The sequence below is a fragment of the Excalfactoria chinensis genome, chromosome Z (genome assembly GCF_039878825.1).
Source record: "Excalfactoria chinensis isolate bCotChi1 chromosome Z, bCotChi1.hap2, whole genome shotgun sequence".
Lineage (NCBI taxonomy): Eukaryota > Metazoa > Chordata > Aves > Galliformes > Phasianidae > Excalfactoria > Excalfactoria chinensis.
In genome coordinates, this window is record NC_092857.1 from 31,798,694 (window position 1) to 31,815,745 (window position 17,052).

Sequence of the window (17,052 nt, forward strand, 5' to 3'; positions counted from 1 at the left end):
TGTGTATCACTGGTATTGCAAGGGGAGAAGAACACACATACTGAGGGCCGACAAGGAGGCAGAGCTGGCATCATCACACTGAGGCCAGCTAGGCCTGAAGAAACGGGCGTGCCGACACCCGCAACCTCAGGCCCCAGATCTGTCTGTCCATCACTGCCCACCGTCCCAGTCGAGGCGGGTTGAACGGCGTCCCCGTGGGGCTGTACGGGACGAGGACCACACGGCGCGGGAGGGACCGTCGGCAGCGGCTCTTAGGATGCCGGCGGCGTCCCGCAGCGCCGCCTCCACCCGCGCCAAGGCTGCTCTCGTTCGGCGCTGCCGGGGCCGGTGGCGGGGCGGGGGCGGCCCGGGGCTGCGCGGGGAGGCGGTGCGGCCAGCCCTGACGTCAGGGCGCCCCCGCAGCGCGGCCGCCGCCTGACACCTCCCAGCGCCGGGCGTGCGGGGCTGCGAGCGGCGGGCAGCGGCAGCAGCTCCTCAGCGGCGAGACCCAGCCTCATCGCTCCTCGGCGCCGCTCGGTTCCGCTCGGCTCCTTTCATCTGCATCGCACCGCCCTCGCCATGTCGGTGGCCGGGCTCAAGAAGCAGTTCCATAAAGCGACCCAGGTACCGCTTCGGCCCCCCGCGCCGCTGGGGCCGTGCGCGGGTGCGTGGAGCGCGGCAGCGCGGCGCAGTCCGGTGCGCGGCGCTGGACTCAGTCCGGCTGCCCAGCCCGCATCCGATCGCACGGACACTCGTGGGCTGCGCGTGTACATGGGTGCCCGTGGTGTGTGTGAACGGGTGCGTGCGTGCACGGGTGTGCGTGGTGTGTGTGTGCGCGCGGTTCGTGAGAATACACGGGCATGAGTGAGCGCCCCGCAGGCTGCCCCGCCGCCCCAGCCGCACCGTGATGCCGTGCGGTGAGCTGGTACCGATCTCACAGGGGCTGGCTGCAGCGCAGCGGCAGCTGGGGCAGGTGCTCGCGTGGGCGTCGGACCCGTTCTGCGGGCTGTGCGCTGCTTTTCCATCAGAACGGCTGGTTTTAGGTTGGCTTTCTGAATCAGACCCTTTACATTATTTTTATACACCCTCCCTCCCCCCCCCAACCGTCCCTCCACCACCCCACAACCCACTCAGGTTACAGACAAAATCTGAATAATGGGATTTGGTCGCGTTGCTTTAGGCATGGTGTGTTATTGCAAGGAGGTCAGGGTGGGTGTTTCACCCGGCTTCGATTTGTTTCGTAATGCAGAGTCTGTATGTTGTAGTCCATAAGGGTACAGTTCTGAATTGGGCTCAGACTTGGTGTGTTTTGGGGATAAATCCAAAATGGTTTTGTAGAAGCCAGGGAAATTTATTTGAATTTACAGACTGTAGTCCAAGACTTGTGTGAAGCTCCATTATTTTCTTCGCAAGTGAGCACAGAACTCCTGGTAATTTTCACTGACTGTCATTGCATCTTCAGGTAGCAGTGTACGTTGCTGTAAGCAGCCCCTAGGTGCAGACTTGCAGATACAGCAGCCATTAGGCTTTTCAACACCTACGCTTTTTCCTTTCTCATCCATCTCTTCTCTTTCATCTCATCTGTTGCTGCACTGTGGAGAAATGCACCTAAAGGAATGATCCCTTACACAAGAATTAGTCCCAACTTTAGTTCTTGCTGTCTTTGCAATTATTCCATACTGATTTTGACTAGAAGTGTGGTGGGATGTGCCAAGTCCTCCACAGGCCCATGCAGGAGCAGGGTGACATTGTGTCTCACCTTTCGTAACAAATTATGCTGCATCATTGGTAAAACAGTCATCACAGAAACCTGCTGTACTCATGACAAATTCAGTAAGGAGTGGTTAAGCATGCCTGAGCCCATACTGCAGTGTCCATCTGCTGCTGCTACTTCATTTTATCACTCTCTGCTACCTATAGCAAGCCCAGGAATCATCACTGCTATGTTGGGTTCTCATACCAGCAAGTAAGAATTGCAGGATCTGTGTCATCCGTAGTTGAGAAGTAGGCAGTCTGAAGTTTACTTTCTAGTAGTGTGCCTTGATTCATCATTATAAGTTAATGAATGTGCCTCTGCAGCAGCAGGGGTGCACATCCCTTTTAGAGGGAGAATGGTCTGTGAGTGCTGTTCTGTCCTTCAGATGACATGCTCTCATGGACTGTCAGCAGTACTGCCATGTAGAAGGAAAGAAGAGTTTTAGCTGTCTGGAGCCAAAATAGTACATTGCTGCTGCCAGATTTAGCAGCCTGCTATCAGATGACCCAGGGATTTTTGGGCCCAGCCGTGACTTTCACAGATTGTTTGTATGCAGGGCATGAAGACACATTCATGTATGAGAATGACTCACAAGTAGGTTGCAAGACAGATCTGTTTATTGGCTTGTTTTCAGCATGAGTGAGAAATCCAGGCCTTGTTTGTGCTGTCCTTAACCCTGGGAGAATCCTTCTGATAATGGATTGATCCCCAGGTGGAGTATGGATAGGCATTGCCACTGTGAATGGAGATCCCCAGATGGGACGAAACAAACTGGAAGTTTTAAAGACTCTGAATCTTTCCCATCATTCTTAGACATGTAAGAACTTGTGTATGATGCACAGTTGTACTGCAGTCCTAAGTCACACCTGTAACAATTTCTAGTTACTTCTGATGTGCCTTTTAATCCAGTAAAGCATTTGGAAGTCTTTGGCTTAGTTTCTTTAGTCCTTTTATGTTGTAAAATTAGTAGTCCTTTTACACACGAGTGCATTATGAGTATACATTATTATTATTACAACTGTTTCAGTTGCAAGTATAAAGAGTTGTGTCACAATTTAAATGTTAAAAAAATGTTTTTTTCAGCAGTAGGTCCCTGGCAGAATTTGAAATATTTGAAACTTCTATGTTTAGATTGTTTAATTGCTAAGCAAGTGTTTTGATTTCATATACATATAAATACATACATATTTGACTTGTGAAAGGTCAGGCTCACCTGCATTAAGTAATGCCACATTTTCAACAGAAATCATATTGAAGAGCTTAATGTCTGTCAAATTCCTTGCACCAACTGCTGCAGTCAAAACAGGGATAATTTCATGGGGAATCACAGAACTGCAGGGGTTAGAAGGGATCTCTGGAGATCATGTAGTTCACTTCTCCTGCTAAGGCAGGTTCCCACATAGGTTTCATAAAGAAATAAACAGAAATGTTGGGAATGGCCATATGCTAGATTCCCCTGGCCACTGGTGAATAAATTAAACTGACCGTAAAATAGCAGGTCCAAATAGGCTGAATTGATCAAAAAGGCCAGTAATATGATTTATTTTTCAATACAGTATCCTGCTATTTGTGACACATATTGGTTTCTTTTTACACCATGGTAGAAATAACCTTTGTGTGCATTTTTTATACAGAAAAGGGATTATTTCCAGAAGGAAAAGCTGGAGAAACTGCTCCTAGACCACTCACAGTTGTCACAATCAGCCTTTTAGGTGCAAAGTACCATGCTTCCCTCTTTAACAAGGCAGCTTGTAAAGTGCATGGTGATCCTGACCCTACTATTTAATAAGGAGCAAATGGGACTCTTGTCCTGCTTTGCTGTGATTCATTCACTGCAAAATTGTTCTGGCCTTCAGAGGGTATCTGCAGTGGTTCATGATGGTTCATTTGCAAAAAGACCTCACTAGAGATGAGGCAGAATTTGAAACCACTGAACCTGTGGATTGAAAGTGCACTGTAAGAGCATCTGCTTATTAGGAAGATGCATCAAACCTGAGTGTGTGAAACCATATACATTTGTAAAGCACGTGAATAATTTTCACTGCAGTGGGTAGAACAGCCTTTCTTGAAACAAAGTATCTTCTTCCCTTCTTGAACTCTTCAGCAGCAAGTATCCAGTTGTTACACCACTTATTTATTGCTGATAGAGATGGTGGCTAGTGGTATATCAGTATCGTTTTCCTAAACCCCCACCTGGCCCCATATTCTCTAATACAAACCTGAGCGTCCCTCTGTTTTTAGCAGGAGCTGTTCATACTTACCAGCCTAGGCCTTTCCAAGGAAGGCACTTCATCTGTCTTTTTCCACTGTCTTTGACTAAGGCTGAGCTCACACTGTATGTGCTTATCTCTTTCCGTGTCTCCTCTCAACGTTACCCATGATATTCTGTTCAATTCCCATATCTGTAGAAGAAGATGGGCAAGTCTGAGAAGTCAAACAGTACTGTATTTTTCCTGGGGGAGCTGTTGCATTTTGTGTTGCTTACATTGGACTTAAGAAGCCTCTACCTTCTGCAACTTGGTAATATGTGAGCAGATGGAAGAAAGTGGAAAAAGAAATGTTTGTGAGGTGTTGCAGCTTTGTGAGTGTGCTCTTGTGCTGAAATAAGATGTTGAAACCTCTTTGAGGGCACTGTACTATGGGAACTCTATTTTCTGTCAGTTTGGAGTGGTACACTTGTAGGTCAGGGAGACTGAGCAATTTTTTAATCTGGAAATAAAGAATATTTTTGAGAAAGTTATTTACTTATCTGTGGAAGGGAATATTTCCAACTGCAAAAAGGGAAATTCCTTCTATTATTTGTGCACTGTAGCTTGCTTGTCAGATACAGTATTCATATTTGGTATCATTCCCATGTGTCCTTTTATTGATATTATGTAATTGAAAGAGTGAAAAATTGACCTTAATCTAAATTACCACTTGCTTGGCTATTGTATAACCCTTCTGAATTGTTGATGGCTTAAACAGTCTGCTCCAGTTTCTAACTCTGGTTCTAATCTAATAGGAAACAGTGCTGCTTAGTATGTAAAAAAAGGTAATATTTTTGTTTGTTTGTTTGTTTGTTTTTAATATTTCTTAAGCATCCATCACTACATTTTTCCACCTGATGTATGCAGTTTGTTTTTTTTTTCTTGCACATTCATACAAATAAAGCTGGAGCACTGATTAATAGTGCTCCCACTGATCTTTGGAAACGAGACTATCTGTGGAGGCTATGCTCAAAGCATAACTTGAATTGGAATTGTATTTTCTATCTTGATTTCATCTCCACTGGAAGTATTTCACAGCAGGGAATTAGGAAGAGTGGGCTGTTCTTGGTCATCCATGCACAACAGTGTCTTTAAGATTTGAATGTGCCCTTGTGACTAGAATGCTAATGGCATTCCATAAAAAGCACTGAAGCAGCCCATGCACATTTAGTAGAAATGGACTTTGCAGAGGTTACTCTGCAGAAGATTCTGCAGTACTCTGTGAACACTTGCTTAAGTGAGGTTCTGGGGTGACTGTGCATATTTTAATGGCAACTGAAAGCTGAAGGAGCTTGAACACGGGCTGTTGTGTTGTTGTAAGTGTGCTGGTGAAACCTTAAAAGTTTGACAGGAGGGAGAGCACTGGAAATCTACTTTGCTGAGCACAGGGAGCTGTTGCAGCTCTGTGAGTAAATATGAGTTGTGAATTGCTACCAATTGCTTACCATCTGGGTAAGCACCTGGAATTAAGCAGACCCATGGCTCTGGCCACAGGCAACCAAAGCTTGCTTCCAACCCCTTTTTCTTCTTGAACCAAAGAATCTTGCTCTGTGTTGCCTTCTGGCAGCTTTTCTGACTCTTGTTTTCATTTTCTTCTCGCTGGCTGCTAATGGACAGTGGTGCTGCTGATCGTCTCTTAAATGTAAGGCTTTATGCAGAGGAAAGAGCAGTAAGCCAAAGCACAGTGTTCTTATGATGATCTATGTCACAGCAGAATTACCTTCCACTGCTTGTGTAATCCAACACTTAATCTTGGAGAAAAAAGACTAGCTTTCTTTTAAACTTGAGGTCACAGCAGATCTTACAGGAATCCACTCAGCTTGTCAAATAAGTGATAGGAATTAAAATTTCTCTTTATTTTTTGCTTATTTGTTTGTTTGTTTGTCCCTGTGAGGAGATTAAAAGAATGGAAACTTACATTTACTGTGTTAGTGTTTTTCACAAATTTTCCCTCTTTCCTTGTAGGTCTTCACGGAAGATAATAGAGAAGAAGCCTCTCTTTGAAATTCAGTGTAATTCTATTTGTGTGTGTGTGTGTGTGTGTACGTTGAAAATACTGTGGCAGTCCCAGACAGGATGATTCATAGATTTGTTGTTGTAATTTATGTGATACAGATGATGCTCTTCTGCACATTCTGGAGGCCATATCAGTACAATTAAATAGCATTTTAAAAATAATTCCCTTACTTAGGCTGAGACTGGCTGAAGCAGTTGTTGCTGCACAGCATGTGCCACACAAAGGGGCAATAGTTTGCTCTCACCTGCCTTCCAAGTCCTCATGTGCCCACTAAAGAAAGGGTGCTATTTGATCCCAGCAGAGGTGCTGCTGAGGCAGCGTCGTGTCTTTGTTTCAGCTGGGATGAAACTGTTTTCTTCAGGGTGTCTGCTATTGTGCTGTATTTTGGTTCTAGGAGAAAAACAATGTTGATAACACCAACATTTATAGTTTCTGCTAAGCAATGTTGTATGGAGCCAAGGCTGTTCTCAGTGAAGGGTCCAAGAAGCTGCGTGGGAATGGGGGTTGGAACTTCATGATCCTTGAGGTCCCTTCCAACCCAGGTGATTCTGTGATTCTGTAATGGGATTAGGACAGCTGGCTTAAACAGCTGGGGATATTTCATACAGTATGACATCAAGAGGAAGGAGTTTTGGGGGGAGTAGGAGTTATCTCTCTCTCTTATCTGATGCTCAGGGAACTAGCTGGACAATGATTGGTGGGTGGTGAGCAATTGCTTCTGCATCATTTCTTACATACATTCATATATATATATATTCAGAACTATTATCCTTTTTCTTTTCTCAAACTTAGTAAATAATTTTATCTCAACTCATGAATTCTGCTTTTTTTTTTTTTTTTTTTTTTTTTTTTTTTTTTTTTTTTTTCCCAATTCTACCCCTTATCCCACTGGTAAGAGGGATCAAGCGAACTGTGTGGTGCTCAGCCACCTGCTGGGCTAAACCACAACAGAGTTTAATCTTTCTAGTTGCAGCATGTACAGGAGGCTTGAGGTGATGCCAAAGGACCTCCTAAAGTAATGAGAAATTAAGTCCCTGGTTCTGGTTCAGCTAACAGGCATGTCATGCAGGAGAGGGTAGTAGGGTGAATTCGTATTTCTTAAGAACAGATAGGCATCACTAGCTGAGTTAATTAGCCACAAAACAACTGGAATATAACTGTAATCTATGTTGGGCTGTTTTGGTCACCTCTCTTTTGGCATTTGAAATCTCTCTGTCAGATTGAGATATCACTGAATTCTTATAAGCTGAAGTTCTAAACAGAGAAAAATGCTGACTTTCTCCATCTCTCTTGCCTGCTCTGGTAGAGATTCTTCTGCAGTGCATCAGTACTGCCAAGAGGCTGAGAAAGGATGCTCTGCTCTGATGCAGCTTCACCTCAAGAGCTATGTGTATTTCTGGGCACTGCAAAATAAGAACATAAAACCATTAGAGAGTGTTCTAAGAAAGGCTCTCAGAGCAGAGGAGACTGAGGGGAGGTCTCCTGCCAGAAGGCATCCCCTCACCAGGGGATCAGATGAACATCACTGAGCTCTGCTTTCTGGTGACAGTGACAGGACCTGAGGGAACAGCATGAAGCTGCATCAGTGGAGGGTCAAGTTGGATTTTAGGAGAAGGATCTCCATTGAGGTGGTAGTCAGGCACTGGAGCAGGGTCCACAGGGCACTGGCCACAACTCCAAGCTGTCAGAATTGAAGAAGTGATTGTGCAGTGCTCTCAGAGATAGGATTTGACTTTTGAGTGGTCCTCTGTGGAGCCAGGAGTTGGACTTGACTTTTTTGCATGGGGATGGCATGTCAGGTGGTGGAATGGCTGGATGTATTGGTTTGTTTTAGCCTAGAAAGTACATTCTCCTGAAAACTCTTCTAGATTTCATCTTTTGTGACTTTTGTAGACCAACATGACTTGGTCCTTCAAACAGCACTAGCCAATTAGAAATTTTTTTGCTGAGTTCTTTTCTAGTCTTTTCAATTTTCAGTCTTCCACAATGTGCCAAGAATTCCTTTTCATGCAAAATCAATCTAGATGCAGCAAACCAGTTAATAATTCATAAGACATAAATGTCAAAAATAGAGTTTGTCCTACCAGATGAGTCACTTAGACTGTCTTGGAAAGTAGTGCATCATAATCTAAGGACTAGATTTAAAGCGCTGCATTTCTACAAATATAACTCCAGGCTGGATTGATTTCCTCCTGCAAGTCTTTTCTACTTAATTGGTAGTGTTTGGAAATGAGGACAGCAAATGAAGCCCCATCTTTTCCATTGGCGTCAGAATATTTGCACTGAACTGGCCAAGGCATTAGAGATGACCAAATGGCATATTGTTCTCAACTAATTCGCCAGCTGAATTTGTGTTTCTTTAGGAATGCTACACTAGGCACTAAAACAAATGCTGTCCATGGCAAGTAAAAGGAGCTTTTTTTTTTTTTTTTTAATTTTTATTTTTATTTAAAAAACAAAACAAAACAAAACAAAACAAAACATAGAAGTGGGTCCTAAGTTTTCTGATCCCATTTCTTGCTTTGGCCAGGAACAGAAGAGATTTGACTTTATATCCTACTGCTTGAAGTGAAGGTAGAACTTTTGAAACAGCTGCAGCATAAGGAAATTTCAATAATATGCAAATACTGTTTAGAAACCAGGAAGTGTGAAAGTAGAAATATGCCTTAAGATGCAGAACAACCATGTGTGCACGTGGCTTACTGATTAGATTGGAGTCTAATTGAAGGGTTATGTGTTAGCATAAACAAGCAAAAGTCTGTCTTTCAGGAAGGGTAGCTGGATCTTATAGAACCTTCATTATTCATTATTTGTTTTAAAAACAGGACTATTTTGTTCTGAGTCTGAGGGAAAATCTTTCCACAATAGTGCTAGAAACTATCAAACTACATAAAGGCAGATCTTTTATTATTTGAATAATGGTGTTGTTGGCAGTAGGGCAGTAGGTCTGATAAACCATACCTCTGGTGTGTCTTAAGTACAGACAGGGAAAATGTGAATTTCTGAAGGAAAAGAAGACTTAATTGCTGAAAGTGGAGAGAAGCTTGGATACTTTTGTAACAAATAATGTAAATCTTTGACTTGGAATGGATTGTAGAGCTGGTGTTCTCTTCAGAGTATTGTGGTTTTTATTTAGCTGTGGAGATGAGTGGGAGTAAGATTCCTGAAATGAAGATGAAAGAGGGTGAAAGAGTAGTAAAGTTCTCAACAGAAAGCTTCAAAAACAGAGCAGAGGCAAATCTGTTCAGATTTGTGTAGATAACTCTGACTGGAGTTAGGAGAAATGGCAAGCTGTGAATGAAACTGCTGTTTGGTATTTTCTGCTTCATTAGTGCACTGTATCCGGTGTCATCAGCTCCTCATTTGGGCATTATGACTGTATGTGGCATTCCAGCAAAAAAGACAAGATGGCCACCATTTCAAAAACACACAAATAAAATGAATACAACCAGTGGGTTATAAAGGTCAGTATGGATTTAATGGTATCTGTCAGTGCACATGGAATTTAACATGACTAAGAATGGAGAAGCTGACATTGTTTCTAAGATGATAAACCTACAATTTCCAAATTTCCTGTTTCACTGGGAAGGAAGAATATGAAAAAGCAAAGAGAATATGGAAAAGCTCTAATCTGCAGATAGTCTTATAACAAAAAATTCTGAACAGTCACTGGAAAGTAAGCCCTGCATGACTTTCGTGCTTCTTCCTTCCCCTGGGGTGAGTTTGCTGACCCAGACAGGGTGGCAGTTTTCCTCAGTGCTGTCAAAAATTCTGCTAGCTTGTGATGAACAAAGTGCCTACTTGAAATCTTTTATTCATTCTGATAATTATTAGTGGATTCAAAACTATTCTGCATTAGTGTTTTCCCTTGGCTCTGTGAAATACCTTAGCATCTGTTTTGGGGCCAGATTTACAGCCAGGAACTGAAAATACCTGCATAAGCTGCAAAGTACAGTATTTGATTTATTGTGACTTCGCATGAGTCAGGACAAGACTGTCTCAGTTTTTCGTGCTTCTTCCTAGCCCTTGTACTGGGAGAAGGCTGTTATTTTAGTGTGAGAAAATGTTGGTGCAGGCTCCCAAGATAAAATTTCTTTGTGTCTTTAGAAAAGGAGCTATCCTTCTGTTCTGTGCTAATCGGTGCCTACCATAAATGACTAAGTTCACTAGCCTCCTTTACACATATTCCTGTTAATCAATGGTCTAGAAAGCCTGAACTCCATGAGCTGGTGTTTCTGAGTTTCTTGATGCACACTGCCAGTATAGCGGGCAATCATACAGCTGGCTGTACTTGGGTTCTGTTTCTGATTCATGTCTACTGGTATTATCCTAAGATATTAAAAAATAAAAAATAAAAAATAGAACGCTGATGGTCTTAAATTTAAAAATATCTGACAATGTATAGTAGAAAATTAGGTGGTGTCTCATTTCCTTTGCTGTAATTTTGGGCTCTGTAAAGGTAATAGCTGATTTACACCTCTCATTTTGAGAACAAGGGTGCTTCTCAAATCATACATTAAAATTAGGTAAAATAGAATTCATAATAACTCTGATAAAGAAGAGGCAGTCTGCCCAAGCAGGTTCACAAAATTCTCTTGACACACGCTGAAGTGGTGCTGTTGCACCTTGTTTACTTTGATCCTGAGAAGGACTTCATATATCCATGCTCAGTGCACTGGAGTAAGGGAAAACTGAAAATTTAATGAAGCTTCAATTCCAGTTCCATATTTTTCTTACATGTTTGCAGATTAACTGTGTCCAGGGATCTTCTTCATCTGCATGAATTTAAGCTCATTCACTGCTGTAAACCTTTTTGTTCCTTGATTTCTTCCTGAAATGTCTGTCAAATCTTTGTAAAATAATCATTTTTGAGAACTGTATTTCCCTTGAATTCTTAATTCATGTTATTGCAGTAAAATTAAGTTTAGGAAGGTAAATCAAGCAGCTGAGAGAGAAGCTGTGAATATCAAATGAGCTTTATATGAAAGAATGAAGATCAGATCGGGAGTATGAGAAACAACCCTGTGCGATCGCTAAACTGGAGGCAAAGTGTGCTTGAATCCTTGAGCTTTTGAGAGTGTGTGAAGCAGAAGGCAGTAGCAGGCCAGTAAGGGTGGAGTGTGGGACTAGACCTTACCTTTGCTTTCTGGGATTTAGAAAGCTTATTAGCATTATGCTGTTACAGAAGACTTTATGATGGATGCTCTAATTCTTATTCTGTTTTCTGTTTTCTACAGTGTCATCAGGCAAGCAGTCATTGTAGGACAGCTTATTGTGGCAGTGTCTATTAGACATCAGCAGTATCTTCAGGTTCCCATTTCCTGTCTCGATGTCTCCACTATTGCTCTGGGAGTCACAGTGGTTTTGAGGTCATAAATATAACGCATGTAATGCTGAAATTTGGAGTTATGAATAAACCTTGCTCCATTGTATTCCCATCTGAGAGACAGAAATGCTTTGAAGTGTTGTTGCCCCATTTTCACTTTTGCGGCTGGCACTGCCTTCTGTACACTGAATAGAAGAGTAGCAGCCATTTCTGGCTGCCTTGTGCTCAGCTGTTGGGAAGCCCTCAGGGAAGGAGATAGGATCTCTGTTCTAACTGATCCCCTTCAGAAACCCAGGGATGAGTAGGGGAAAAAAAAGAAAAAGATAAAAGAAAAAAACTGTAGTTACAGCAACTTTGCTTCCTGCTCCATCTCTCACTAGGCTTGGCCAACAGGGGAAACTTTTCTTCAGTGCACTATTCTGCAACCTTTTCATTCCCAAGTGATCCTTTTCATACAAGTCTCTGCTGCGAAGTGAACACCAGGGAGGGAAGAGCTACTTTCACCTCTTCTTTTAGTGCCATCTTTTGATATTTTTGGCAGGATTTGTGAAACCTGGTTTCCTCTATAGGCATCTCTGTGTTACCAAGGAGCTGGAACTTGAGAGAAGCAACTAATTAATTGTGTCTCCTTGACCCTTTTGAAAGAATGTATTTGTTTTGACAACTGGAAAGATTGGTGTTTAAAAAAAAAAAAAAAAAAGAGTTCTGTCTTTAGCAACTGGTCTAGATTATAAAGCAATATTGTATGGATCAATTCTTAAACATGGTATTTAAAAGGCAGATCAATTCACAAAAGCAGAAAATGATCTTGTAATGCCAAAGGGAAGCAAGCAATGCATAGTAAAAACTGAAACGTTTTTGCCACATTTTTGTCTTCTAAAGCTAGCTGGAAGTGAGCTATGAAGTTAGGTGAATACGGGATGATCATTAATGTTTGTGCAGTATACATTTACTCAACAACAAAAACAAAAAAATCATTTAGCTGACTAAATTCCACAATTCTTATTACATTTCAGATGTTCAGGGGTGACTTATAGCAGAACTATTTTCTGAATTGTGTTTTTTCAGCATGTATAACCAAACATAAAGAAAACAGCACATAATCAAGACATTTAAAAATTAATGGTACTGTCCTCTATCTCTTCTTTTCTAAATTCTCATGATTTCAAGGTTTAAATCTTAGCTTTTTTTAAGGATAAAGCTAATCTTAAGAATTTTGAGGCAGATGACAACTTTTGCAAAGACCTGGCAGTAATTCCTTTGAGCCATTTTGTCTCCTGTCAACCTATCTCCTCTGGGAGCTGTTCCAGTTTGAAATATGTGCCAGAACTTTGACTGAAGCATGACTATACTCCTGCCTCTTGCTTTCTTTCATATTGAGTGATGTATTTGCTGATCTGAAATTCTAAGGCTATGACTACATTGACAAGTGATACAGTGAAATAGGCATGGGTCTGCAGACCTGAACAACTGGTGCAGAGGATCCATAGCGATCCAGCAGAGGACACAGTTTTGGCATATCAATGCAACAAAAGTAGTGCAAAAGAGGGAGAGGAACTCACAGAAAAGCTTGGGTTGCTGTTGGGTACTATGATTTGTTAGTTGTTAGGATTATCTACTGCCCAGCTTTTATCTGGGTGCACAGAAAAAGAGTGATTAAGGGATTCTTTGCTTCTTAGGCCAACTAATGTAGATATCAGAGCTCACATGTCACAGAGCCTGACCTGTGACATTGAAAGAGCAGTTGCAAGCTAGTGAGGAGTCTGTATGAATTCCTGTAATCGGGTTATCTAGATTTATCCGTGATAGAGGCTGCTGCCCCTAGAAGGGGAGAAATGAACAAAAACAACGGCAGCAATCTAAGGAAAGAAATTATTTTACTAAATACGAGACACAATATGATACAATATAACTACAACTACTATATCAAACAAGGCAGAGAAAAAAGAAAGAGAGAAAAAGAGTCCCGGAGAACCGGGGGCCTACTGCAATCTCTAGGCGACAGGCTGGAACGTTGCTGATAGAGCGAGACAGCAGGGATGGAGCGCTCCAAAGCGAAAGACAGGGCGAAAAGAGGGACGTTCCAGCCTGGGAGCGAGATTATATGTGTGTCCTCCTCCTCTGGTGATTCATCTCTGGCCGCGTTGTCCCCTGGGATATGTAGTTTCCTCCAAGGGCTGAGTACTCGGGATGCTGCCATTCCACAGATCTGGAGCATGAACCTTCCACACTTCCGCATACCCTCTGTTACACTTCCACATACCCTCTATTACACTTCCACATACCCTCTGTTACACTTCCACATACCCTCTGTTACACTTTCTTATACCACCAAAACAGTTCATACCGCACATGATGTCATGATGTAGAATATTGACAGCACAAAACCATGACAATTCCTAATTTCTTGGTATAACAAGAAAGATGACCATTGTAAATAGGACCCTAAAGGCAAATGCCTGTATCCTGATTTTTATTACTGTTATGTACATAACATATATACATACATACATGTATATATATAATTATTATTATTTTCCCCTATATGGAGCCATCGCACTCATGCAACCTGTGCATTTGCCCTGTAAGTACAGTGGAGCATGATCTTGCCTTACCCTGGCTTTGCTTCAGAGAGTTGTGATATGATTTCTGATTTGCTAAATTGCAATTCCTGTCTCTTCTGACTGATTTTAAATACATTGTTTTAAAAATACAGGTTTTCTACCAGAGTTAGGCCTACTATTTTCTATGGGATATAAGGTAAGATTTTGCCCTATTCAGTGGGGTGGGAGGCCTGATGGATTTTGTCTACACTAGATAGTCAGAGTTCCTTGTGGGAACAGGAATATTTTAATCTATCAAGGAACTTAAAGCTCTGTTAATATAGACTGTGAGAAATGCTCTATTCAAATTGATGTACCTCCTGTTCATTCATGGATTTGCTTGAGAGATAGAGATGAAATGCTTTTCCACAGGATTTTCCTAGAATTTGCTTCTGTTTTGCAGACTTTCTTAATTTGCAAGGCATATTGCTGGAGTAGACTTGAACCTGAGATGCATGGATGTGATTTTCAGGTTTAGAAAAATAGAAAAAAGCCAACCTTCAATTTTATCTGTGCAAATGGTGTGGACCTACTAGCAAGGAAGAGTATGTTTTGATAAGACAGTGAGAGATGCCTGCAAGTATCCCTAGGTGTGCCTGTTAGCTGAGGAGTTTAGAAAAGCCCTAAGAAGTTGGGCTGAGTTTATAGCATTTGCTACAATCAAATGGATGTACTTTGCTTGGTATATTACTCATTCTGTCCATCTTTTTCTGCACTATTAAGAGGGCTATGACCACCTGGGAAAATTAAGTTGCGGAAGGAATCCAGGATCTTTCTTCTATGTGTGCTGCCCCCATTGCCATTCAAAGTGCAGCAGTCCTATTGCTGTTACTGTACTTATCCACAAGTATACTGTTATTTCTGATCCGAACTGAAGCTGTGAATTCTGGAAGGTGAAAAGACAATTTGTAAGAGAGTAGTCCCAAAAGACCTATTGTTGTGTGTTAGGACCATGCATTTCAGGGTAATTTTTTCTTTTATTTTTTTTAGTCATTAATTATTTTATGAACTCATGTAAGGTGAAATGACTGTTAATGCCTGAAGTTCTTTTAATGCACAAAGGTCTAAATGGCAACCTACAAATAATAATGAAAACCAAAAGAGATGAAATTCAGGAGGAAAAAGTTACTACTTTGGCACATCATAAATACTTAAAACAGTTTGAAGGAAAAAAAATAACAACAGTGTACTAGTTTCTCTCAACACGTTTAAAAAGAGCCATTCTCACTCCCAGTTCCTCAAACAGTATAAGAGCCTTGCTGTTCTGGATCTGCTTTTTCTTTTCTTTTTTTTCCCCCACATCTGTGCTTTTTTGGGAACGGGTTTTGTTAAGCTCTGTGGCTTTTATGCTTGCATTGAGGTCCAATAAAATAAGTTTGCTGTTAATATCTTTTATGGATCTGTAAGATATCTTGCCATTTGTTTATCTTCAGTTTGTTATTGGTGTTGCCATCTCCCAGAGCTCAGGATGCCTTGGAGCCTGAACATATATTGATAAGCAGGGTTAAAATGCTCTGATTGTCTTTTTCTTTGTGTCATGGGATGCCTTCTTTATGTCACTTGTATCCCTATAAAAAGATGATGTAGCGTATAGGAGTAACTGCAGCAGATATATAAATATCTCTCACTGCAGGTCTCTCTAGGTCTGTGGAGTCACTGTGATCTCTATAGACTTGGCAAGGGCACACAGATGTCAAGGTTTTCAAGGCTGTATGGACTTTCAAAGTCTTCAGAAAGCCCTTTCATGCAAACTGGTTAGTTCTAGTGGTTTTGTTTTCTGATTTTTGTTCTCTCCCGATAAATCTTTTTAAAATTGAATATCAGATGTGTGGTGTACTTACTTTATTGCCACACTGCAGAAGTAAAGCTTATCAGTAGCTCTGTAAATAGTTTTCATGACAACTCTCTTCTTTCAGCATACTTGTGGTTTTTAGGACTATTATAAACTTCTGTATGTATGATTTAATGGCATCACTGGGCATCACTGCAACTAATCTTTGACTCTTTAATGTTAAATAATCACTTGTGGAGAAGTGTCTATAGACCTCAACCACAATAAATTGTATTGTATTTTTTTAGTGGAATTCTTAAGTGACCTGCCCAGGAGGACATGTGTCTAGATAACAACAGCGAGAGACTGCTTTGCCCTCAGTCTGCTCTGTCTCATGCTGGAAATAACTACAGGGTGAGACATGTCTGAGTGCCATCCTACATACGCATGTAGTACTTAACCTTTGTCTGTGAGAGCAAAAAACACTGTCAGAATTTCCCAGGCATTTCCTTCGTGCATTGCTAACTTGGCAGGCATGGTTTTACCACTGGATTGTTTGAGTGACATCATGAACAGTAGCTGTGCCACTGAGACTGACAGCTTTGCCTAATTTCAGATGCTTTGACAGTTAGCTGCTTTACAGGTGTTGCTGTATTTGGCAATTAACTGCTCCTCTGTTCTGGTCCTGGTCCTCTCTTAGGAGCTATGAAGCTCTTAGGAGCCTTATAAATACATTACTTGCACTTGCTTGTGGTTGTTTTTTTACACTACAAAAATGTTTGTTTTTATACCAGTTCTGCTGCACACATAATATCCTCATCTTCCCAGCTGATTTCACCTCTGCATGCTCTGTGGAGATGCCTGTGAGTCACTCTTTGCGTCTCTGCATTTGGAGACGGATTTAAAATTCTGGAATCCAATTAGTGTCTCCCCGTAGACATGCAAGCCTTTTTCATTCCTAGTTTCTCTGCTTTACTAGTCCTTGTGGAACTTGCAGTGAGATTACTGCAATGCATCCCCTGTTTGCAGATCTGTATATGATTATGTATCAAACACTCCTCACTGTAGGGATGAGCACATTATACTCAAACAAAGGGAATATGAAGTTTTGTATATGTTTCTAATTTTTCACATGGCAGCACAGGAGATTTTTAGGTAACTACATTCCATCTTTGGCAATCTGCAGACTGCAATTTGAGCAGAATTTTAAATTAAGTGGTAGGTAAGGGAAAATTATAAGTTAATGCTCCCATCTGACCAGCACAAAATATCTGAGATGTAATGCAGTATTTGATTCTTTTGTAGAAGAGTGGTGCTTTTGTTATACATGTGTTCACTGAAAACACAAATG

General features: G+C 41.5%; 1 protein-coding gene across 1 annotated transcript in view; it reads left to right on the top strand.

Moving 5' to 3' along the window:
* The first annotated feature begins 372 nt into the window (after positions 1–372).
* The window catches only part of SH3GL2 (SH3 domain containing GRB2 like 2, endophilin A1), an 80,913-nt gene continuing 64,233 nt past the window's right edge, over positions 373–17,052 (top strand). The window contains exon 1 of the mRNA XM_072360253.1: positions 373–603. Within this exon, the coding sequence (XP_072216354.1) occupies positions 559–603 (45 nt within the window). The 5' untranslated portion in view covers positions 373–558. The remainder of the gene's footprint in view (positions 604–17,052) is intronic.